The sequence below is a fragment of the Physcomitrium patens genome, chromosome 2 (assembly GCF_059467195.1).
Source record: "Physcomitrium patens ecotype Gransden chromosome 2, ASM5946719v1, whole genome shotgun sequence".
Classification (NCBI taxonomy): domain Eukaryota; kingdom Viridiplantae; phylum Streptophyta; class Bryopsida; order Funariales; family Funariaceae; genus Physcomitrium; species Physcomitrium patens.
The window spans coordinates 1,264,600-1,291,327 of record NC_143411.1 but is presented as its reverse complement, the minus strand read 5'-3'; the positions used below and the strand labels follow the sequence as shown (position 1 = coordinate 1,291,327).

General features: G+C 38.8%; 2 protein-coding genes across 2 annotated transcripts; both read right to left on the bottom strand.

Annotated features, from left to right (window-relative positions):
• Positions 1–6,792: 6,792 nt before the first annotated feature.
• Positions 6,793–18,159, bottom strand: LOC112295664 (ATP-dependent DNA helicase Q-like 4A). Its single transcript, XM_024547530.3, has 26 exons — positions 17,581–18,159; positions 16,321–16,500; positions 16,116–16,173; positions 15,546–15,976; positions 15,192–15,375; positions 14,779–14,970; positions 14,341–14,471; positions 13,669–14,137; positions 13,339–13,470; positions 13,030–13,116; positions 12,683–12,804; positions 12,256–12,376; positions 11,977–12,128; positions 11,556–11,691; positions 11,217–11,340; positions 11,022–11,092; positions 10,675–10,743; positions 10,347–10,472; positions 9,858–10,025; positions 9,437–9,517; positions 9,087–9,248; positions 8,691–8,746; positions 8,341–8,473; positions 8,077–8,171; positions 7,870–7,947; positions 6,793–7,615 (listed from the first exon to the last, which is right to left on the bottom strand). The coding sequence occupies exons 1-26, from the start codon at positions 17,586–17,588 to the stop codon at positions 7,234–7,236; spliced, it is 3,948 nt and encodes a 1,315-aa protein (XP_024403298.1). The 5' UTR covers positions 17,589–18,159; the 3' UTR covers positions 6,793–7,233.
• A 627-nt stretch (positions 18,160–18,786) lies between these two features.
• Positions 18,787–25,906, bottom strand: LOC112295677 (uncharacterized). Its single transcript, XM_024547531.3, has 22 exons — positions 24,844–25,906; positions 24,466–24,662; positions 24,242–24,305; positions 23,929–24,089; positions 23,717–23,840; positions 23,400–23,507; positions 23,146–23,246; positions 22,831–23,002; positions 22,555–22,699; positions 22,256–22,344; positions 22,001–22,111; positions 21,678–21,767; positions 21,361–21,432; positions 21,183–21,257; positions 20,985–21,076; positions 20,820–20,886; positions 20,624–20,691; positions 20,415–20,484; positions 20,220–20,320; positions 19,980–20,050; positions 19,715–19,827; positions 18,787–19,613 (listed from the first exon to the last, which is right to left on the bottom strand). The coding sequence occupies exons 1-22, from the start codon at positions 25,414–25,416 to the stop codon at positions 19,335–19,337; spliced, it is 2,943 nt and encodes a 980-aa protein (XP_024403299.1). The 5' UTR covers positions 25,417–25,906; the 3' UTR covers positions 18,787–19,334.
• Positions 25,907–26,728: the final 822 nt, after the last annotated feature.

The window sequence follows — 26,728 nt, the reverse complement described above, 5'->3', positions numbered from 1 at the left end:
TTGTTGAGGTTGAAGTAAGGTGATTAGTCGTACTTAGTTTACAAAGCCATGAAATTTTGAAGAGGTGCTATTGAACTTTTTTGGAAGGCTGATCCTTGGTTCTTTTGCTGTTATTGTTGTCAGATCATTGCCTTGAGTAGATGCACCTCCCATATTTGAAGCAGACATAGTCGTTTAAAAATTTCAAACCTTTGTTGCAATTTAATGTAGTGGTTGAGGTACTCTAGCTCTCTAACTATTATATATGGTCATATATAGTTCTTTATTCTACTTTGACAAAGTCTCTATCCTTATCTTCAATGCTTCAAGAGCATTAATAATGAAATCTAACTTGATCTCTTTAAAGTCTATCATATTGACTTTTCCACCTTCTGCCATAGAAAATCAAAGAAACACATGCCTTCAAAAGAAAAAGAAAAAAAATGATCTAAAGTATAAAGAAAAAAAAAACCAAAAGAATATTAAGAATAATATTAGTCTAGGAGAGGATAATCTACAACCTCTAGAATATTATAGTACTTCCAAGAAGAGGGGTAATCCATTCTCTGTCAATAAAGATCAAGCTTCTAATATTATTTTATGGCAGTCTTGATAAACTATTAGAGACCATATACAAGAGGAGGGTTCAAAATTAAGAAATAGAGTTAGTTCGACATTAAAACAATAACTAGATACAAGGCAAGAAGGTCCTAGCTAGACTACAAGAAGTAAATTGTCGAGATTGAGGATCCCTTCAGTCTTGATTCTTATATATACTAGTTCCTAGGAAGCTTCTTGAAAAGTTTCTATGAAGCTTGGCAATAAAGCAAGCCTAAGATCTTTCTTTGGTAACTTCTTAAATCATCTAAAACCTCCTAAAATCTTCTAGGAACTCCTATGATCTTCTAAAACTTTCTTAGAATCTATTAGAATCTTTTGGAACCTTTTGGAACCTCTTAGATTCTTCAAGAGCCTTCTTAGAACCTATTAAGACCTTCTAGAACCTTTTGGAACCTTCTTCAGTTGTATGTCCATGACAACTTCATACTTATAAAGTGATATGAGGAACTAAATCAAGCATTCAAATTGTACTTTATATTGATTAACAAAAATATTGAATCCTTACAAAGATATCATAATAGTAAAAATCACTTCTACAATATCATCAAATATAAGTAGTACCATCTACTAAGTAAGAAGAGGGATATATGTTGGTTTCATCTAGTTGAGATACTTGTAGATGACAAGACATCATTGTCACAAAAAACTGGAGAGTTACTTCATACACAACCAACTTGAGTCCATAAACTTTAAACATGTATAATCCATCTTCTTAATAAAATTTAATTAACAGCAAAAGTAAGATACAACGCTGGTTAAGATATTCACAAATTAGTTGTCATACAACTTTAGATACTCGACATGGACAACAAGGTGAAGTTGATGCATAGCACACTACATACAATCAATGCCATCAACAACCACCTTAACCATCCTCATTTTGATGCCAAAAAGCTATCTTGTCATTGATTTCTCACCATTTGAACTAATACTAATAAGTTATGTCTTCCACATTAGAGCAATAACATCCAAAAGCTTTGAATTGATGAAAAAGATGGCATTGGTTGTGTTGCAACTAAAGAATAAAATAGCAAGAAGATAGAGATTGTACAATTTCTTTTGATGCTTGAATCAAATTCAAAAGTCAAGGTACAAGATGTCTTGCTTTGAACATACATCAAGAGCAAGTAAAAATGCCCACTGGATATACAATAACTCTATGATCTTTTATAAGCTCTCAATACAAATAACTCTAATAAATAAAGCAACCTTGATCTTCATTGCATCTATTGAAGCAACTCATATGTGATATAATTTTGGTAATGTCCACAAGACATGCCTCTATTTAGAATAAAGCTCTACAAGAAACAAAGTCAATCACAAGATGGAACAGATGCAAAGACTTATTTTTGACCTTATATGCTTTTTGGTCTAGGTCCTATTCTCTACCAATAACATTGTTATCAATGTTTGCCTGTTAGAAGAATTTAAAAATATTGAGTACTTATTCACATGTCAACATGAATTTTTTGTTATCATCATTGAAGAACATGTCACTAATAATAATATCCACAATGTCTTGATTGATTGTTAACATCAATGCATTCTTATGATTGAAATGACCTACAAGAATGTTTTTTAAGTTTGTACAATTAAAGAACTACTTCTTCTTGGCATCAAGCCTATATTCTGTCCATGCCTTGGTGTACTACAACTTCATGTGCATCGTGATGTTGTTAATGTGGAATAGAATTGTAAACAACTTCATATTCATTATTCACTAATGTTTATGTCTTATGAGATTACATTCTTCAGAGCCAAGCTTTTTACAAAATAAGCAATACATTGAGGCAATGCCATCCATATTTTTATCTTATGGATTAAGCACAAGGCCAAACTTGATAGCTTTTCAAAGTACCTATAGCTCTTTAATCATTGTAAAATTGACCAACATGCACTAAGATATGACTAATGTGATTGCATAATTGTTGTAAGGCACATCTTCAACTGTATAGAAGAAGTCTATTGTGGCCTTATTTTAGTGCACTTTGCAAAGCTTATTTTAAAAAATGAAGGAATTTATCTAAAAAATCTTAATTAAAGGTGGCTTGATTTTAAGTGAATGAGTGAATGAGTAAATGATTGAGTGAGTGTTCAATTTAGTTATACAAACATATATACAATCAAACAAAGATGATATAATTCATGGTTGCCTTTTCAATCCAATTTGCATAGGATGCCTTCTTAATCCATTGCCTCTGCATATACATCAAAGTAGAAGTGATGCCACTATAAAGTTTGATTTTAGAAACAAAAATGACATATGAAGAGAAGAAGCAAATAAATGCTAATTCTTTCAACATCCACACTTTTAGAATATATATACATATATATATTTCTTTCTTTCTTTCTTCTTTTAATTACTAGAGATGTAGAAGTAGCTAAACTACAAACTAGATAAATAAGACAACATTATTCTTTGAAAAAATATTTCTTCAATCATTTTTTTATTTTTTCCCTTCCTCTTTTTGGTATTTCTTTCTAAGAAATGAAGATCAATTTTTAAGGAGATATTTATTAAAGAATTTTTAATAGGATCATATCCATAAAAATAGTAATAATAAATTTTAATTATTTTTACAATAACTTTGATATTTTATTAGAATTATAGCAAAATAAAATACTTAAAATTATATTACAATAATATAAAATACATCTGGATTTAAGAAAAAAATAAAAATGGTTGTCTACAGTAAAAAAATTATTAAAAATTAGTTTTTAAATATATATATATATATGTATATATATATATATATGTATATATATATATATATATATATATGTATATATATATATATATATATATACATACATATATATATTTAATATTTTTTATCTTATTTTTTTCATAAAAAATAATATAATAAAAAGTTATAAACTTAAATTTTTTATCTTAAAATTTTTTATATTTTTATAAATAAACAACTAATCAACTATTAAGATCTATCCATGTATATAATTTGAAACTTAAAACTTCAACTTTAATAATATTCATTCACACTGTAGTAATTTTTTATTTTTTTTATATTACCACTTTATAAATTTAGAACTCAGCACAAGGTTTTAAATTAGATCTATGGTCTAAAGATAGAACAATTATACTTCTCAATTTTATGACAATTTCTAATATAGTCACTCTATTACTAATTCTTTATAAAAATCTAAACATGTCTAAATTATATATATATATATATATATATATATATATTCTAACAATAGATTTATGTATTTTTTATTTAAGATATTTTATATGTTTCAAAGATAGTAAGTTATATATATATATATATATATATATATATATGTATATACACACACACATATACATATTACTTCGTTTTTTGTATAATTATTTAATTTATTATTTTTATATATTTAATTTTATAATAATTCATGTAAAAAAATATATTTTTATTTTTTTTATAAGTTTTAATCTACTTTATGAAGTCTACTATAATAGATCTTAGTACAACCACATAATATAGCTTAGTAGAAATAAATAAATAAATATATATATATATATATATATATATATACATATATATATCACATATATTTCAAAGCTTAAAAAAAATTGATTTATAATTTTTGCTTCTATACACTCTTACTGCTACCATCGAAAAAATTTAGGAAATTTTTAAGACATACTTCATCCATTATAGGTATAGGTTTATAACATGTATGATTAAGACACCTATTAGACCACATTTAATTACTAAATTTCTTAGATTGTGATTTATAAGCAAGGTAAATATTGCTACAAAAATATATATATATATATATATATATATATATATATAATTAAATAATATAATAAAATCTTAAAGAAATATTATCATTTTAATAAATTAATTATTATTAACAAAGAAATAAATCCAAATTTATATTTTTTTATATAAAAATTGGATCTAAACCATTCATTCAAAAGTTATAAATTACTTCATTTGTTACAATTACCAAATTGTGCATTTCATACAAATATGAATAATATCATATTAAACTAAAAAGGATAATTATGTATTTGATTTAACTATATTTTAACTTATTTTGGTGCCTGATACATCCATTTTTGTACATACCAATCATTTTTAGTCTAAGTGATATCAATGTAGATATTTTGCATAGGGGTCACAATTAAAAAGAAAGATGGCTTGCATTGTAGTTGTTTTAGATTAAAATCCAAATGTCCTCATGAAGAAGTTTCAAACATAGCACTTTCACAAAACCAAATAATTGAGTTTCAACACTTAATATTTCCAAGATCATTTGAAATATCAAATCCAAAATATTACAGTTCAAAAATTATTACCCCCTAATATTATCCTTGATTCAAACTCTATCACCTTTAGTATGAAGTCAAAGAAGAAAGAGAGCTAAGGCAAGCAACATGGTTTTTGATATTTGACCCACCCCTCTTTTGATATTTTGATCTCAAAATCACCCACCTTGTGTGATGGGTGATTAAGTGAAGTATCTAGTGATATTTTAAAATATTACTGGACATGCTCAGCTTGCATCACGGGTGAAATATCATCCAAAAAGACCATGTTAGAGACCTCCTATTGAAGCATGTGGCCTCACTTGTAGTAATCAGTGAAGACATGCAAATTTGGATCTTTCAGCTCCTCACAACTGCCAACAAGTTGCGTTCCATTTAAGATGGGTTGCTTTGTTTTCATGCAGCAATAGGGTCTGGTAATTTTTTCGAGCTCCCCAGGATTGAAGATGATGACCTTCTAGCTGTTGATATTCATTATGATGATTCTGTCCTCTCTATTCGCATGAACAGATGAGATAGCTTTCAGCCTTAAGATGGTCCAAAATGTAACCATCAAAAGATTAGGCCTATCCTCCTAGTATTCTGGTGCCAATGACGAGAGCTTTGGAAATGGACAGCTGATGGAAAATACCATCAACTCTTGTCTCTTGCCCTCTGCTTAGCTGACAAAGATCTTCAGGATTTGCTTCCTCTAAATATGTAAGGTTTTGTTTCAGCATCTGTGTTGTAAGCTAAAGAGTATAACAAGGAGTAAGGAAATCGACCACATGTTTACTATAAACGTTCAGTTTTCTCATTTGCTTCAATTCTATTTCTTCTTGATAATTTTTAAAATCCAAGGACACTTCAGTGGTTTTTAATTTCACTAGTGGAAAGTTTTATAGAGGAGCAGTGGAAAGTCAGGGTTACTCAACATCTGCTTACCTGCACAGTGATGCATTTAGTCCCTTTTGTGCTGTGTTACCAAAAGCACATAACTACAGGGAAACAGTTGACCGTATGTACCTTCCATACATGCTGCAATTTTGAATTCCTATAGCATAATCCTCTGCAAGCAATAACCTGTGTGGGTTCAAAAGGTCTTTCCATTAGTTTCAATGCCAAGCTTCTTGCCATTAGTTCCAGTCTTATTTGCAGAAAACTTAAAAATTGCCATAGAACCTTTCCAAGAACATTACAAAATTTCAATATTGCCAAACCGATCAGTGAATGTGACACGTGCTTGTGGTGGAACCAGTTATGATTGGGATTTGCAACAGCTGAGCAGTAGGGCTTGACAATTTCCACTCGAAGAAACAGATCATCGAGAAGAAGCACATGTTACGACCCGATACAAAACTATCTCTATTACCTAGATAATTTGATTTTGGGCAAAAAACATTCGCACCATGCAACTAAGTCACTCTGTTCGGTGTTTTCAAAACAAGCTGCTTGGAGCACCATTTAATTGCTCAAGGCTACGAACATGAAGTGTGATTAAGAAAGTATCACCAGCTCCTTATCTTGCAAGAACCACGTGAGTACACAAGCATACAGGCTCTAGCCAATCGTACAACTGATCGTCAACTACGACTCGTCATGAGGATTATCTGCAACTCGCAGACTTGTTCGTCTTCAAAACTGGTCCCAGTTGTGCCTTCGTCCAACGGATATTTATTTTGAAGTGGTCCCAGTCCTAGGGCATCTGTGCATGTACAGGTGTCGCTGCAGATTTACACATTCGCAAGAGTCGGAATTTGCAAGGTTGAGCTTCTTGGAAGACCAAAAATCTCCATGAGGTTGTGGGCAATGAGAAGTCCAACACCTCTTTACCTAACACCCTGTTCACAGTATTGTTATTGGCTGCTATCCGTGTCATGCGCATAACCAATTCTCAATCGAAGTAACAGAGCCACAAAAGGAAAACGCACACAGCGTACAGAAACGACATGCGCAACAGCAGTGTCGAAGTACTTCGTTGCTGCCAAAATAAGTCGAATATTGAGCTCTTCAGGCAAGTACCAATTTACATAGCTCTCCTCTATCCTTAATTCTACAATTTGTGCGAAAAATCAGTTGCCTAAGCCTATAGTAACCTAAGCTAGCAGATCACGCAATCTCTTTTGAGGATATAATTACATGAACTCATCCAGATGCTCCTCTGAGTAGAGAAGACAGGGGTCTGCCCCTAAGAATGTTACGACATCACGGCAATGGCTAGCTCGAACTCATCTGGATAATAGATCAAAAGGAACCGAGGTATTACGTTAGACTCTCCAGATATCTCAAATTTTGATGAAACGTCGAAATTCACCCTGATCTCGTGGGATACACGTAGTTTGCGGGGCATTCTTCATATGTGCGAATATACATTGCCTTCAGTAATTATCGAGAAAACCCTCCGGCATGTCTTCATAAATGTCCTCTTCTTCTTCAAAATAGTTGTTCTCATTCTCAAACTTCGAGGTTGACAGGGGTTGCACAAAGGCGGGAGGCACTTTCGCCTTCTTTGTGGTTTGCTGCATGGTATCCTGTCTGAAGCCATTCTCAATATCATTATAATTTCTTCCCACTTCAGCTGCAGTGTTCTTTCGAGTGTTTTTCCATCCCCCATCTTCAACTTCCCTCCGCCGTTTGGATGCTGTTGCTGATCCTGAATTACCATTATCGAAGCTCACATCTTCACCGCCTGACAGGTGCTCATTAACAGTTTGAGCAACTACCTCCAAAATCCGGGCACCATATTTTTTGCTTTTCACCCTGGTTTAAGAAAAAATGAATTAAAACTCAAATGAACTTCACATTTATGATATTCGACATACAGAATCAAACAGAAAATAAGTAAACAACACGTCACGCACGGTAACCCAGGCATCTCATCACATGAATTAGAATTCACCTCATCCTCAGGTTTAAAGTTTTAGTAGAAACACACAAAAAAACTCCGACTTGGACAAGCACAAAAGTTTCGCATTCACTTGGCAGATTAGGTGGCGCAACAAACTAGTACTTACTTCCCGATGCCGTTAATTTCCAAGAGTTCCTCTGTGGTCTTCGGCAACTTTTTGCTTATGGACTGAAGCTCTCCATTCCTAATTTCATGAAGAAATAAAGCACAGCCGAGTTACCGATAAGTACGAGAAGAATAAAACCGCACCAACTATGAAATTTTCCAGATCTAGAAATGAACCACGTAGTGAATAAGAGAGTGGAATAAATACCCCATAATGTGATATGGCATAAGATCCCCTCCGGCTTCATTAACAAGTACAATACGAAGTCTCTGAAGAGCAGAAAAAACCTTGCTTGACAGCATCTGAGAACAGCCAAGATTTTAAATCGTACATGAGGAATCAACGAGAACCTCTGCATGGAACTTCGAGCCATTGTTTAAAACAGACAAATTCAAATTTCCGGAAAATACGGTTACATTCATAAGGACAAACTAATTTCGAGCTTGCAAACGCTACAGACAAATCACTCACAGGATCAACTGGAGCTTGAGGAACTGAAACCACTTCATCTTGCGCTGGAGTTCTAAGTCCGACAGGCAGAGAAGATTTCTTAGCTGGGGTTTCTGATCTCTCCGGTCTGTCCGGTTTCTTAGCCGCTCGAAACCTGCAAAAAGGTACGGGGTTGAAAACTCAAAATTTCAACCTTTTTAAGCCCACCACAAAAAAATTTAGCTAACGTGGCCACTCAGTTCAGAAACGGAGGTTCGAAATTATTATAACAGATAGTCCTAATGATGCTCACCGTCTTCATTCAGAAAAAGGTGTGAATTCCTGGAAACCTAACGGTTTACGATGTAAACCAATGAACAGCTGAAAAATACCTGATGGATATTTTAAGTCGACCTGAAACAAGCTCTCTTGCTTGCATCTCGTTCACCTGAAACCACAAACCAGGACAAATTAGGTTCCCTATAATACATGAACAACAATGCAATCTGCCCAGGTAAGGGAAAGAATTGAGATTCTGGGTGGGTAAGTTTTGAGAAGAACACGTGTATCTATCCAAGTTGGAACCTGGCAAAGAACATAATCTAGCTCTACTCTGATTTAAACTAGGTGGAGGCCAGTGATTTAAGCAATCATTTTCTCAAACCAATCATTAAATGTCCACATATATGACATCCATTTACTTCACAAAAATTATTTTCAAGCCCACAACTAAAAGAATTAAGAATATAGCTGGCTTCTTCAAAATTTAGGAATTGAAGACAACCAACCTTGATGATGGAGGATAAACCACCATAATAGTCACTTTTGTTAACATCTTCTCGAAAGATATTTCCAGTAAGTAGCTGTTGCATGATTCGCTCCACTTCAGTCTTCGTAAACTTCTTACCAGCTCCATGCAGATCAAGCTGGTCATGTCCCATTTTCTTAACCTGAAAGTACACAAATCGATTAAGATTTCAAGTTGAGAATTAAGGAAAGGGACAAAGAAAAAAAATCCACAAAAGAAACCACAAATTGCAGTACAACCAAATATGTAGATTGAAGAGCTTGCGAGGAAAGAACTAGAAGTAACAGCGTCTCAGCTTTCCAACTACTTTCTGGTCATTTCGATACATACTTGCTGATTGAGAGAACCCCGAAATACATCTACGATGTGAGTCATTGAGGAGCGTTGACCCATTGCACCGACTAACTGCACCTGCGTTCATGAATCAATCAATACGTCAGTACTGCTACTACATTGAATGAATATCAAAACCTCTCTTCAATTAGGAGTGCAGTGAACATATTTGAATGAAAATTGATACCATGAGGGATCGCTGACATATAATCATTTGAACATCAGTACATTTTCAAGGAAGACTTTCACTTTGAGTCATTCTAATTCCACTGTTTTCACTCATTACGATCCACTTTGAGTCGTAGAGATATTTTATCAGCAAACATCATTGAACAGCTCAAGAGACGATGTGATTCCAAGCTTGCACAAAGTGACTAGAAAAACGTAAAATATGAAGCTTCTATGCGGCGATTCTTACAAGTTGTCTGGCTGTCTCACTGACATCCTCTTCAACAGAACCAGAGTTCCCCATTCTGGCACAATTATCACAAGTTCCCTTACAGCTAGAGACGTCAAAATCCATCTCACCAAAATGGGCAAGCTGCAAAGATCGCCGACAATCAATGTCGTTTTGACAATAACCAATCTGCATACAGGAAAAAATGTCAGGGTCATACGATCAATATTCATGTTTCTTTAGACTTTCACCCACAGACTCCAGTAATCCAGTAAGAAACAACCTCAGAGTAGACGAATACTATAAAGACTAACGCTTAGACAACCAAATAACAACCCACGAATTCAAATGTTTGATAAAATATAACAAGCCAAGGCATTCATCTGAGTAATGACCTGGAAGTCGGGTAATCGTAAGACCAGATTCTTCTTTTTTGTGACCAAAAACTATCCTGACCAAGTATCAAACAAAATTTAAAATGGAATAAGAATTAAGCGGTTGATCTTTTACCATGCGATTCAAATTGTCGAGGTTGGTAGAAAGCTGGTTGGATGTGACAGTATTGTGATTACGAAACGATGATCCCGTAGAGCCCAGCTCTGCTGCACCTTGGGTTAACATGTGCTTCAAACGAATCTGCAGTCATTCAAAAATGTTAAGAGCTACCAATCGCTTACTAACAGCTGCTCAAAACGTTATCAAAATTGATTAAGACAAATGTCTTGACAATTCACTGAGCGTAGATTCTGCTAATATCAGACACAGATAGCCATAGTAACTACAAAATAAAATTGGAAACAGACACTGTCACGGTGAAAGTAAATCAAAGAAAACTTACAGAGTCCGCATAGGTGTAATAGAGTATACAAGATGCTGGTAAGTTATCTCTACCAGCTCGCCCCGATTCCTACCAAATAAAGAAGTCGTGTTCCACAAATAAAATGCGTATGTTGCATATTTGAGATCCTAAATGCTAATTTAATGACTGAAATTAGATGCACAAACGTTGACGACTTAAAAAATAGGGACATTGAGAATTAAAAGGACTATCTAACGGAAACCACCGAATGGTACAAGTCAACCATTTGTTTCTCATTATTCCAAGAATGAAAACTCCGAACCCCCAGTAACAATTGAAAACATCACAAGGATTAATAATCATAAGAAATCTACAACATCCAATACCTGGTGATAGCCCTCAAGTGACTTGGGAAGTGAATGGTGAATCACAAAACGCACATCGGGCTTGTTTATACCTATCACCCATTATCAATGCGGAGTTAACAACACCTTCTCAAAATCACGAAAAATGATATAATGTGATCTGCTGAGTAAGGGCTGCTAAGAAATTTTCTCTTGAGGTTGCAAGGAGATATATACCCATGCCAAAAGCAACCGTTGCACATATTATATTGACTTCATCTTTACTCCACATGCGTTGCACATAACTCCGCTCGTCTGGATCCATTTGTCCATGATAGAAAGCAACTTTGTGACCAAATTCCTGTAGGCGGAATTACAAGTAATTAAGCAAAAGGACAGAGGGTCTTTCTAACAGCTGTGCAATCTTGCACAAAAACATTGACACAAAAACTCAACCTCTGATTGGTGGGAAGGAAAAACTGGGACAAAAGATGGAACTGAAAATTACCTTTACATTGCGGAATACCTTAAAAAGGTCAAAGAAGTATGAAGGTATGTTGGTTTAGATGAACTTACCCGTAGTTTTTCGGTCACTTTCTCACAGTCACTTCGCGATAGACAGTAGATAATTCCAGATTCATTGGGGTGCCTCTCCCTTATAAACTTGTCAATGTCTTCAAGACATTTCTTTGACTTAGGTAAAACCTCGTATCTGTAACAAAAGATAACCATTACGCCTGATTTGCACTTCGCTATAACTGATCCCACTCACTGAACACAGAGAATTCATACTTCAAACTAAAAACGTACTAAAAGTTATGTCCAATGTCCATCGAATTATAAAACAAAATCTGTAGTCATTATCATAAAATTCTGAAAACAGCAAATCAATGATTGATCTCACATGTACACAATTAAGATGCCACAACAATGGATGAAAAGTTTCCAAAATACGAATACATATACAAATTTAAAACTAACAAGGGTGAGTAATCACCTCAAGTTGGGTCGATTAAAAGTCTGTCTAAAGATAATACAGCGTGTCAGCTTGAGAGCTCGAACAACATCTTCTTTGACACTTAAGGTAGCAGTCGCTGTCAGAGCTATCAAGGGTACGTCAGGAAACCTTTCTTTGAAGACGCCAAGATTCTGTACACATAGATGTTTGTAAGTAGATATAACAACATGATTCCAACGTCATCGCATGTCTTGAATACACTCAAATACCACATAAAACATGGTAAAACCATGTGGCAAGTGCAGGTTAAAAACATACCTGATAATCAGGACGAAAATCATGACCCCATTGGCTTACACAGTGAGCTTCATCAACCACAATTCGAGCAAGTAATCTCTGATCATACAGGCTTGTAAGATGCTGCGACAGTCTATCGCTCCTGTCAACACAAGAAACCTTCTCAAAAGTTGAGAAAGCACATCTAAAGCTACTGTAAAGCCTAAGATCATTAAAGAATACAATCAATTCGGTTCTAGGGGGATGTCCTGATACGAAAGAGGACTGGAACAGAATATAGAATCCACGGTCGTTTGAACAAAAAATCCCACATCCCAGAACTCCCTCCAGAGTAAAAGACAGCATTCATTCTTAGGCAACCGTCCCTGAGCTGTTTAGTTCATAAAAGCCTGTTAGGGTTGAGAAACTGGAAATGAATTGGATCATAGCAAGGAACGTTAAGACCCACCTAGCAATTTTCTCAGGCGTTACGTAGAGCAACTTGTAAACCCCTGCATCGAGATTCCTTAGAATTTCATTCTGCTCTTGCCACTCCATTGTGCCACTCAGATATGCAGCAGGTATGTTAGCCTGTCGTAAAAATAAAAATAAATAAATAAATAAATAAATCCACATTAATTGAGGTGTATAAGCATATGACAGACGCCTTGTTGAAAATATACAGCAGAAACCCACAAAGTAATTGACAGTGTGCACATATATTGCATACAGATCAAAAGTAATTGCCCAAGCACCCCAAATAACACTTTCAGTCAAAACACGCTGGAAGAGAGTGATCGTTAAGAGTTATCGCACCTCTGAAAGGTGCATAATTTGGTCCATAATGAGAGAGACAAGAGGAGAGACCACAAGTGTCACCCCTGCAGAACAAATAGCAGGTAGCTGCCAAAAATTGTTGAATTTAGTAAAGAAGCATACTCATGAAAACTACATCTGAGAGTATACTCTCAATAATATATCTTTCGTGTGGAAATGACAATGTCTTAAGACTAAGAGAGAGTAGTGCACACCATAAAACGACTGTTTGCATAATCAGAAAGCAGAAATGTGTTTCTGTGGAGGGAGATTAGTAATTTGAAAAACTGCACAACTTTTGGCAGCTACCTGATATGTGAGACTCTTCCCTCCACCAGTAGGCATCAATACAAAGACATCTCTACCACTCATAGTGGCATTGATAATTTCCCGTTGGTTAAGTCTAAAGGATTTGTTTCCGAAAAATTTCTTATTGTTGACCTGCATATGAACAAAGATATACGATAAAGTCATATTTCAATCACCACCTATCACCAAAACACCATTGCACGATTCTGAAATTACGTACGACAGAGCAGAATATTTTGAGAATAGCACGGATTGCTCAGGCAAAAACTTCAAAGAGAAAGCCGACGCAAACAGAAGGAATTTGCATCTTTGAGAACATTCAACTCTTACCACCAAATCCCTTGACCAGGGAAAGTCATTTTTGCTAAACTGCATCTCGGACGACCCCTCGGAGTAGTTGACATCTACAAATCGTGGAGGTCCACCTTGAACTTGAAGGCCAACACGTGGGCCATTACTATCAAAGGAAGATGGAAATCCTCCTGACGCTTGATTTGCACCAGTATTGTTCTCCCAAGGCACTGGAGTGAAACTTGGTTGCCTGAAGTCAGTCAGACCTCCCCCGCTAGGTGCCGTTGAGCTCGATAGTCCATACGTTGGACGTGCAGATGCTGGATTAAAGTAATCCGCAGCTGGACCAGTGGGAGTGGAAAATACATTCTGTTGATTGGATGGGTGGCCAGATCCAAAAGCATTATAAGGAGTAGCTGGGGGGAAGTTAGATCGACATTGATTCATTAGAGAGGTTGGATTCTTGAAAGCTTCTTCGAGAGCTTTAATATCTTTGTTGAGCTCGGTCCTGACATCACAAACCCAACTAAGTCACTAGAAGCTTCGTAGATATGGTCTGCTGATCACATGCATTTCACTCTCAGCTACGTTTCTGACTATCAAGAATTATTAATATAATGCCTCTGCCTGGAAGACGAGTTAGAGAGTTAGAGAGTGAGAGATAAAACAAAAAAATAATTTAAAACTAAAATTGAGAAAATTAAAAATCACCTTTCAAGGCGAAGTTCCTGAACACGTTCTGGACTAAGCTCATCTCCATTATCTAGAAGTTCATTGATTATATAGATCAACTTGTCCTTCATTTCTTGGAGGTGAAAACCTGCTTCTCCACAACAATGAACCTGCATGCAGGGAATAAGTGAATACCACTATTGTAACACGACGTTGGCAAGAATCTACCAATAATTCTCGCAATATCACTAACCTGGGCCAATGCTAAATCCGTCACATAACACTAACAGAGCAGGGAATTAACTTCTAATTAACAAATGACCCCTTAAAAGTGCAGGATTAACAAATAAAAAAGATAGAGCATGACAAGGGTTGTAATAGCTTGGAATATCTCTTTACTTCTGTCTAATTTATCGTAAGCACAAGGAAAGTCTACGGTTAACATTCTCCGTTTCTAAAATTTTCGAGGTAACCTACCTCGACCCCATGTGAACAGAGCTTATGGGCAGATGCTGCATTTTCTGCCTTAACAACATCCTCAAGAGAACCGCGCACTTTCGATTGCACAGAAGGCGGTGTGGTACTCCCAACCCTGTTCGTCACTTGGGTGCTTTGCTGAGAGCAACTCTTCACGTAGTGTTCAGAAACAATCTGATCAAGATCGATCGCCTGAAAAAACACCATAAAATACAGTACCGACATTTACGCTGAACACGGTGAGAACCAGGTTGTCACTGGACAAACCACTCTTCATAAAAACGAATTTCTTCAACCATCAGATACTCCACTAGCAAGAGGAAAACTGCACTAAACATCAATGCAAATTTTCCTATTTCCGAAAGTGATATCAAACTCGAAAAGCTGATAAAAAGTTGCACAAATAACGGTACCTGCAAGAGATCATCGTCATCCTCCTCGAAAGGAATGTATTTCTCACTCTTGCTCCTATTTGGCAGGTGTTCCGGCTGCAGGTCTACATTACTATGATTTGGCATGCTAAATGCAGGAGTAAGTGCGCCGTCTCTTTGACGGTTTCCCCTAAAATGAGAGTTGCTGCTATTTGTAGGAGTTTGCCTGTTCACAACATTATATGAAGCAAGAAATCAATTAGTCCGAGATCGTTGGCATGTGGTTATTGTTCAACCTCGGCAGGCAAGTTATCCAATTGTTTATTACAACCATCTGTCACATGATTAAACAAAATGTTTTTAGAACACACAAGGAAAAGTAGATGGACAACAAACCTAGGTGGCAGCCCAGGGACATGGTTAGAAAAGAAATCTGCAGAACTTGCATTCGCATTCGTGGACAAGCACCCTCGAGCTGATTGTTCATCAAAAAACTTATCCGAAGGCACCGGAGCAGGACCGAAGTTTTGAGGGCCTGTTGTTTGTGGAGACTTGTTTCGTAATAAGGTATCTGATTGTCCTTCATGAGTACCAAACTTCGACATGCAAGAGCTGGACTGGTTTTCCAGCTTCCGACCAGCATCTTTGGTGTGAAATTTGCTGTTGGCGTCGTCTCCGCCCTTTCCATAATTAGAAAATGATTGCTTGGGCTGGTAAGAAGAGCCTGTTACGAACTTCTGAGCACTAGATGCATCAATAGGACCAGTAACTCCTGGTTGTACACGATTTTTAGGAATTACTGGCGGCGAGGATAAGCTCTTCCAAGCCTGTCACAAGAACATCAAGAATGTGGTTTGAGTTAGAGTTAACATGTATGCACCTAAACTGGTAGGTTTCTATGCTCAATTGCATTACGAGATTAGACCCTTCAATCAAAATAGTGATTAACAAGCCAGACAATCTAACCTGAGAAGCAACATGTTTCAGTTGCTGATCAAGAGGTTGATGTACAAACTTGGTCAGCCTGCCATCGGTAAGAAGAAGCAAATGTTATCGCGAAAGCTAGGAAAGCAAGATGAACATGATCTCCATTAAATCCAAAAACAAGCATATTTGAAACAAATCAAAATAATTCACACATGCTGTTTCTCCAATCAACAAAATATCCAACCTCAGACAAGTGCCAGGCCCTCCTGCAGCATTAGGATTCTGCCCTGGCAAAGAAAAGAGAAAACCCGCCTTAAGGGTCTCTCTCAACTTCAATGGGTCCTGAAATCTGTATAGATACTCAGAAAAATTGTTTTGAGGACAATTGCTGTCATCTTCCGAGTCTTTCTTTAACCTGAGTTTCCTGCATAAGCAGAAGACCATCGTCAATAAGAATCAGACTCAACATTAGTGCAATTCTCTGGGATAAGCGCGCACGAACACCAACAAAACAAATTGCTCGACACATCGAGTGTTCAACTTGCAAGGAATCGTTGCTTGACCACATGGTCCACTAATAAGTTATTGTCTGCCTTGACTACACGTAAAACAAAACACAATTATCCGAATACCCGGAAGGTAGAACCAGACTTAGGATGCAACAGACAATTCCAAGAGGCTCGTACAGGAAGATGAAAGGGACAATGATACAATCATTTAAATGTTAGTAGAAAAACATGATGCATATCTAATACAAAACACATGCTGTTAAGTTATGTGCATAAGATGACCCGATACTCGCGAACGAATCTTATTTAGTCAAAAACTGTGATGGTATCTAAATCACTGCACAGAATTTCTAATCTTGCTGGCGTCATGGTTGATGTGTCAGGCCGGGCCATGATTTGACTAAAATTAAGACTTTATGCAGGCGCTTCCCGCGATCACTGAAAAACCACATTCAAAATTGTGTGGAACCTCGGGCAAAGTGCAATAAAGTCAGTGGCCCTCCTCGTGCAAATGCAATTAAACATACTGCACGTCCTAGACCTAATGGATGTAGACCAACAATATCAGTATACTAGCAAGAAGCCAATAGACAGTAGTAGAATTATTATTATTATTATTATTATTATTATTATTGTTATTTTTTGATCTAGTCGCAATCATACTACCGAGTATCTAAAAATCTGCTATGCGCGATCAGCTATACTGAACCTTATAAGTTGTCCATGACATCAAATGGACCCGTCTGTACCGGTGCAGCATTACCATCCACCAAAGGCCAATTTCGTAAGAGCATGCTAGATATCAAAAGTTATTCCAAGGCTACTACTTGTAATATTAGTCCAAGTCTCACCATTGCAAAACATGGCATAGGAGCCCAAAAGTAGACAAGGAATGCTAGTAATTCAGTGACTTGTCCTGCTTCCTTTGTCTAACTGGTTAAATTCTTCTAAATCCACTGAGGAGATCATAGATACAACAAGGCCACGTGAAAAACCTTTGCATTGTCGACACTCTGAGTATTTCGCATTGGCTCCGCAAAATTCACTACAAAATTGTTGCAATCGTCTCCGGAACCAGAAATCCGCCTAGGAATATACACCGTGTCGAAAAAGCCACAGGCCTCGCCTTAAAACAGCATACGCCTCCAAATTCACCGTTAAAGACGCAGACAATGAGGCGGTGTCCCGGAAAAAAATTGGCAGTTCAACAAGTTTCGATTACAACTGCAATCGTCACGAAAAAATATCCACAACAGCAATGTCTCTAAATTCTAACGCACAACCGCTCCGTCAATCACCAATCAAGACGGTAATCGAACCTCGACCATATGCAGAAAGCCTTCAAGTACGCCAAATGCCTCGTAGAGAGACTTAGGAGGTGGACCTCACAAAACCTAAGCTCTAAGCACTCGGGAAAGCAAAGTCGCAGCTGCAGAGTAGTCACCAAGAAGGTGACCACAAAAACCTTCGCAAAACTCCAACCACACTACAGAGAACCCTAGAAATACCAGAATTGAATCACCGACTCGGAATGAACAAGAAATGAAGGCAGGAGTGAGTAGAGAGTGTGATTCGAAGGGAATCGTAGAAAAAGCAAAAATCAGAAAACAGGCTCTTCAAGGCTAATTCGACCGCACACGGGAAAATTCCATTCGAGGCAAGCCCAAGCATTTGCGGTGAGGGAGACGACCGACGATTCACCGGGTGATGAACCAAATGCAGAGGTAAGGACCAGGCGAATCACCGGGTCGAGGAGACGTTGCGGTGGGATCTTCCGAAGAATCAGGTCGGGGGGGAGTTATCGAACGACTCCTTTCAAACGCCTCAGACTTGGCGGGAAAGTCTGAGTGCGCAGAAGAGCTGAACACAGAAACGTGGGAACACTTCATATTGGCTGGTTACGTTCACATGTCAGCAGTGCAATTCTCCTAGGTGTACTTTCATTCATCTATGATGACGACGCTCATCGTGCAATCGTCATCCATCCTCAGCTCAAATCTGAACGTGTTCTGCCTTGAGCAATTTTCTTAGGATTCCTCGGATTCTCGGCAGTAGAAGTCAAACCTTCGGATCATGCATGCCGTCGAAGCGAAGCAAATGCTTCGAGACAATCTCGTAGCCATTGAGCAGGTTGATTGCACCAGAAAACGTGAATTATACTACAAATGAGCCATTTAAGTAGAGCACAACATTGATTGAGATGTGCGAAAAGAGCATCAACTGCGTAACATTCTAGAATCAGCGCATTACACCAGCGGATGCTGTAGAATAGAGAAGACTACTCCGTTTCATTTCTTTCAAATGAAGATACTAAGTATCCTTGGCACACCAAGTGATCTACACTGTTACTGAAAAGTTATCAGTGAGATGAAAAAGCCGAGTTCCTAGAGTCGTTGTTCGAGCATTCCAAATTCGAACAGTGGATATAGGCAGTTGCTATGTCATTCCCTCTGAAACATCCGTGGAGGCTTGTTTTCCTGGCTCAAAAAGAAAAAAAATATTTACGTCCCTGTTCATCAGATTTACAAGTGGTATAGATCCATCATTTTCATATGCTGTGAATATTCAAAGCTTAGGATGGAGTGTATATCGATTGATATTAGATGAGACCATTCAACAAGAATTTTGTCTTGATAACAAGGTCACGAAGCATATGCTGCGCTTGTCAGTGTAAATGCACGAACATGAGATTGTTCCACAGCACGGAAGGGTGTCGACGAGTAGATTAGAACTTGGTACTGTTGATGCCTTAGCTGCTATCATGCTGACGCCTAGGTTTCATAGCGGTTCCATCTTGTTTTCTCAGGTTCACCTTTTTAGCTTTCCGGCAGCGCTTCGCAACAATCTCCATAAGGCCCTCATGTAAACCCATGCTTTCTACTGCTGCAATCAATTTCGGAGATGCAACCTGAGGAATATGCTTTCGTGGCGGGTCCTTCATGTTCCCAACCCCAAGAAGCTGGTAACGTCCATCGGGTCTCATCTCCCATGCTTTTCGCCGATCACACAAACAGGCATCCAACATTTCCTATCCCCACAAAATGTCCCTCTTAGACAAACTCCAAAAATCAAGTCAACCTTGTTCACAAGCTCAAACGAGAGGAAATTAAATACACATTCATGCCTCACCTGTAATTCCTTCTGAAGAGCTTCATCCTCAACAGGAGTCACAACTTCAACTCTACGTGTGAGATTGCGAGTCATCCAATCGGCCGAGCCCATATAGTACTCCGCATCCCCTCCTGTCATGAAAGCAGATTGCTCAGGTCAAGCGGACGTTGCGTCACGAAGAAGTGGTTGAATAGCGTCACCAAGTGATTTCCAAAAACATGCAATTTGCGATCAGTGAGAAGAAATTTTTCCCTGCAACCCTAAAAGATAAGCATCATCTTACCATTTTCAAAACGAAAAATTCGATGATGCTCCAAGAATCTACCAAGAATGCTGACGACGCGTATATTATCACTGTGTAAACCAACACCCCTCCCATGAATACATTCACATGTGTCATATTGTAAATCGAAGAGCAATTTACATGTGCATACAGCAGCGGAAATATAATCTGTGACAATGGCTAATGATCTGCCGGGCCTGATAATGGAAAAGATAGCTATCAGGGGGGGACTAAAATTACCTGACATTTGGAATTCCAGTGCGGATGCGGCACATGCCCCGGACAATACAGTCAATATTTACACCTGCCTTAGAGGCTTCATACAATTTTGTCACCATCACCTGTGGGGCATAATCAATCTTCGTGTGAATCTTGATTGCTTTTCACTACAAAATTCAATCTTTCGAAGCTCATAGCTCAGCTGACTAACTGTACCTGATCATCAAGGCCGTTGCATTTAACGATGATGCTTGCAGGCTTTCCAGCTTGTGCGTTAGCGATCTCTCTGTGATAGGTTCATGCCCAATTATGAGTAACGGAGCACGTTAAAAGGACAGGACCGATTACTACCAAGAGTTCCATGTTCACAAGCGTGATGCTGTAGAATGAAAAGATAAAAATTCTACGATACCAGAAGTAAATACCTCTCTATCAGCCAAATGAACTCATTTCGCATCGTTCCTGGTGCAACTAATAACTTCCGATACGCCACCTGCAGAGTCACCCCACATTTAGCTTGCTTTAGAGAAGATTATGATATGGGCAAGTGCTAAGAATACGCAGAAACGCTTCATTATGTTGTCCCCCTAAAGATGTTTTAAGTCAATTATGAAACGCCACCTGTCTGTGATAACCAGTCAAGTACTTGAAGAGATCTGCAACGTCCATCCCCAGATCAGGATCGCAGCTGCATACACAAGGCGAACCATGAGTTCTCTTATCAGCAGAATATGAGAAGGGGACAGAACGTGGACTGTAACCTTCAATTAGTGAAAGGAGTCACACCTGAGCAGGCCGAAGTCTGTATATACTGATGCAGTGCGAGGATTGTAATTCCCCGTCCCTATATGGACATATGTTCTGAGTCCATCGTCCTCCTGCACAACACATCAAATTAGTATTAACAGCAACGGAAAGACACGAGTTCAATTGTGTCAATTGAAAGATCCTTGAAACTTGAAGCTTGTGGAGCTGGAGGTATACCTTGCGCACTACCATAATACATTTACAGTGTGTTTTGAGTCCCACTAACCCATAAGCAACGTTACAACCAGCATCCTGCAAACGCGAGGAGAGAGTCAAAACATTAGAGAGTAGTTCAGGATGTTCATAACCCAACTAAACAACATGAGTCTGAAATCAAAAGATCTGTATAACTTACCTCCAATTTTTGAGCGAATCCCATATTTCGAACTTCATCAAATCGAGCTTTTAACTCCACCAACACCGCCACCTGAGCAAACAAGAGCAAGAGTATCCAACTCAATTAATATGCTGCTATAACAATTTCAAACTAGCGGACCACATGAAGGAATCAAGCGACAAACCGAAACAAAAGTCGTTCTCGCAGCAACATAAGACGCTCATTACACATGACATGAACAGGGAAAACTCCCTAATTCTTGTAGCCAGCTAATAAGCGTATGCTATTGAACACCTCTAGCTGGAGCATATTTCAAAAAAATTGACTCAACTGACCTGCTTTCCAGCTTCAGCGGCTTTCGCTAGAGCAGAGATCACGGGACTGTCGTTATTAGTACGATATAGAGTGGCCTTGATGGCTGCCACCTGCAGTTCTCAAAAGTGTTAAGTTGTAAGGGACACGAAGAGAAGCATAGCACAGTCATAAAACCATAGCAAGGCTCAGAACATACAAAGAAATACACCAGAACTTTTTCAAACAACCTAAGAATTAACACAGTAAATATTTCATCCGAAGTAACCGTTCATTTAAAAGCTTCAAGATGCTGATTTGAAACGATTGTCATCCAGCTTACGAGCACTTCATCACCTATCAGTACCTTTGGGTCGTTTGCAGCTGCTTCTACAAAATGTTGCGTACTTGTTACAAAGCTGTGGTAAGGATGATGGAGCAAGATATCCCCTTTCTTAATAACTTCAAAAACATCAGCCTGCACATAATGAAAATAGCTTCAGTAAAAATCCGCTGGATAAACATATGAATTAGGCAGGCTCCCTTAGCATACTCCAGAACAAGAGTATTCTTTTAACTCAGATGGAAACTTAGAAAAGGACAGATGAAAGAGTAGACATACCCCTTGTAATCGAGGATGGGTCTTCGAAGTCCATAGAGTGTAAACAAGTGGTGAAGTCAAATTACATTTGCCTACTAATGAATCCAACTCTGTTCATAGCAAACAGGTTAAAGAAGGGTTAAGAAAACAAAACCAGCATGAGGCATCTCCTACAATACTCAACAAGAACCAGACTTGGCTAATACAGTCACGTCCCATAATTTGGATAACGGTGATCAATTGAGCCGCGATACAACAACTCAGAATAAAGAGTTGGACTGTGCAAAAAGAATCGCACGAGTGTTTGGAAGGTTTCTCACCTCCCAGTGCCATTGGCCCACAGATAGCGTAGACATCATCTTTATCACTAAGACCCAGCTCCATGGTCAATCGTTGCACAACTTCTAGAGGCATCTTGCAGTCCACTTCCAGTCGTACAAAAGGAGCAAACCTAAGCTCTCTCATCTGGTTCAGACCTTATCCAGGTGAGTCCACAAAGAGATACTGTTCCGTAGTCTAGAAAACTTGTATATTTATGTATTAAACAGTTCACCATAACCTGCGAGTTAATATGAACAGCGAAGACCGATTCTAACCTCATCAGTTATCATCTCTAGAAGGTCCTCAGCTTCTTCCTCGTTCCGAGCAACATCTGCATTTCGCGTTGTCCGGAACACATGTGCAGACATGATCTCCATTCCACCAAAAAGAAGATCCAAGTTGTTTATGATGATGTCTTCAAGTGACACAAATGTATTCATGTTGTATCTGACCAGCCCAAATATCCAGCCTACACGTTAATTGCAGAAAGACCACAATACACATCTCGACTGCCGTCTAAATATTTCATTACATATGGAATGATTCAGTGATGTGCAAACTCTAATGCCAACAAGGATAATTGAACATACTCGTCATTTTTAGAAAATGCCAAGCTCTTCCACCGCTCCAATCCAGAAGGCACAGAAACTATCGCAAATTGCACTGCATCATCGTAAGGATCTCTGAGCACCTGCATTACCACGTCCAATAAATTCTAGTCATGATCTAGTTTTCACTGAATGTTACCATATCATGGCCCATGGAAAATGCTTTAGAAATTCTAAGCGTTCAAATTCCAGCATTAGTAAAGGCATGAGGGATTAGACAGACGACGAATTCTTACCACAGCAATGCTTGATGTCAAGTTACCAATATAGGGAAATGGGTGTCCCGGATCTACTGCCAGCGGCGTCAGGATGGGCTCTAAGGATGATTTGAAGTAGAGTCTAAGCTGAATCAGCACAGATGTGTATCCACGAACGATTAGGTTTCAAATCCACAGAGACGTCTTTGTAAAACAAAAACAGTTTTCAAGAGTACTATCAACAATAAAAGAAATATTTTTAATGACCAATATTTAAATAACATTCTACAATATTCCTGGTGGAAGAAATTCGCAGAAACTTGGTCTTAAAAAATATATACGTTAAGAGGAATTACCTGGTCCTTCTCATGTAAATGAAGCTCTTCATAATCAACCAGATTAAACCCATTCTTTTTGAGAGCTGGCAAAACTTCCTCAGTCAGGCAAGCAATCTGCGTGTCCACCATCAACCGAACTTCTCTGTACCAACCGAGTTCCAATTTTAGATTCGACCAAAAGTCACACCAGAAGATAGACACATACATGATTGAATTTTAATTTTCCTTACTTGGCAACATGTTTCAGCTGTTGTTGCGGAGTCCAGGCCATTCGTGATTGGACGTTGATCAGATTCTCAACACCAGCAGCTTCTTGCCTCTTCAGTGCTCCAATACGCTTACAGAAAAACTCGTCTAAATTGCGTGCAGAAATAGCCAAGAACCGCAATCGCTGCAAATTATACCAATATCTTTTACTAACGTACCACCAAGCTTCACAAATGTTTAAGTGTTGAACCAAACCTATCATGCAACTGGTTTACAGGTTCTGTCCATGTCATCATATAACAAAGAATTGAAATCAAATAATCTAAGGGTTTCTACCTCAAGGAGCGGTGTGCGAACATCAAGCGCCATGTGAAGGACCCGCCAGTTGAAAGCAAGCCAACTTAAAATCGTACCAAATGTATGAATATTAGTAATCCCGTAAAATAAAATTCTTAATAGCTTACAGGTTGTAAGTGAATCTTCGAGTAACTCATCAATGAGCTGGTTGCCCCACATTCTCACAATGAGCAAAACAGCAGTAGACAGAGAAGCCATCGCACCTTAGCTCTTTGTTGTAAACCGAATCAGCTGCAACCAGCGTATCTACTCCAATCCCTGCAACATCAGCTTCTAGTCCTTCTTGTTTCTGCGGTGGCATAACCACGTTCCCATTCATGGGAGGCTGACGTAGCTCGACGGGAAGATCATCTATTTTGGACGGCTTCAGTTTCCGCAGCTTCGGTTTAGCGTCGCCACCCTAGTACAAGCCCTGTGAGTGAGGAATTTGTGCATACTCCACGTTTGATCCTCTTCTACGACGGCCTTAGGCAGGCAATGCCTTGAATTCCTGAACCATGATTGGATCCTCGTGCTAATGAGGGACGTTTTATGACACATTCCTCCACTTGAACGGAAAATAGAGGGACAAAGAGGTTCACCTTTGATTTCGACGCGTGTGTTGTGTCATTCTTTTCCTTGGTCAGCTCTTCTTTTAAGAGGAGGGCACCGCTCTTTTCATCAATTACAGCTTTCAGGGTCACTAACGTTGCAACTCCGTTCTCTACAAGCCTGTTGCCAGTAGTCTCATCGGATCCTGCGGACTGCTGGACCACGGCATCTGCCCGGACCCGGACGCCTCCTCTGCTCCAAGCATTCTGCTTCTTCTTGGCCAACCTAGTAGTCTGGCTCCTCGGGCGCTCCAAACTCTCCCGTCCACACCCCAGTTGGGAAGAAATATTCGAGAATGCCTCCCCAGCTGCACCTTTCTTAAAACACCTTTGCTGCATTTTACGAGCAATCGAACGAACCCCGGACGCCACAGAAATAACTTCGGAGGATGTCACACGATTCTGCCAATGATGGCACTTGATTCCACATGCCATGGCTGTTGAGCCGGCAAGCAAGGCGCTGCTTCTCGCGTTCGATTCAATATGGCAGAAGAGGTACGACCTGCCGGGTTGCGAGCTCCGCCCCACAGATGTTGAGCCCAACCCAGCGGCTGCACCCTCCATCAAAAACTCCTACTCAACTCACTCTCCTCAAATCAAACCCACCAATTCACCACACAGACGCACTCTCCCCAACCTTCTCACAGCCCAAATAGATGAAACCCACGACGATTACCGACAACACCGCTCTTTCTTACCACATTCCCCTCACAATCACAAACACGAAATCCTCCCAGACACTAAAATCGAAATACTTCAAACTCCCGGACAACAACTCATCAGCTTCCCCGCTCTCTCTCTCGCTCTCTCTCTCTCTCTCTCTCTCTCTCTCTCAACTCGCCACAAATCTGAAAACCTGCTCCAGTCAAAAGAATTGCAGGTGCACTCGAATAAATGACAAAGCGCCAACGCAGCCACACAAAGTCTGTGGCCAATCAGTGCAGCAGCTAGATCCGCAGCCTCCACTTCCACGTCTGAAATTACACCGCGCTACAACGCAAACGTGGGTACCTAAAAGCGGGAGCAAGGACAAATGCAGCTATGGCGAAGTGGATGGAGATTCATCGTTGGGACGGGGGATTCTGGCGTTCATGCGCTTGGTGAGATTCAGGCTCTCTGTGGATGCCAGCGGCGGAGATGCCACGGAGGCTCCCCTACGCGGGGTGATGTTCTCCGTTGCGTCGTAGGGGCGGGACATGTGTCCCCGCTGCACTGGTCTCTCTCGCGCGGTCCCTCCCGGGCTTCCTGCCTTCTTCCTTCCTTCCAAGCTCGGATGGAGCGCACTCTTCTTCGTTTCGAAGCTCGCTTTCTCTCTCTCGCTCTTGCGCCACTTCTATTCATGTTGCTCGTGAGCTTGTTTACAAGTGAAGGGAAACGTGCGGCATTCCTGACTCTGCAAGCCCCTCTCTGTCTGCCACAGAAAAAGATTAAAGCTCTCACCCAATAACTCTACATATTCTTTTTCATTCCAAAGTTGGGAAAATATGTTACACATTTCCATGGAATCTTGTCACTTTAATCTCACTGTACCCCACTGTACTGTGTTGACCCAAATGCTCAGATTCACAACAAAACCTCTCGGAAATCTTTTGTCTATTTTGTTATAAATACAGGATTTGTTAGATGTTGTATTCGACAACCATCACATGGATAAGATGTTACCTTGCACATGCAAAGAAACGAATGTTCTTTGGATTTCCGAGAAAACCGCTTATATGCCACATTGAATTATTTGATTTTTCTTTTTCAGGTCTAAGAGACACTTGTTTGTTATTTTCACCAATGGTTTATACAGTGACCACAAATATACGAATGTTTTCTTTTCACATTTGCAGGTTTCAATGTGCTTGCAACCTGTCTTTGGATACGTATAACT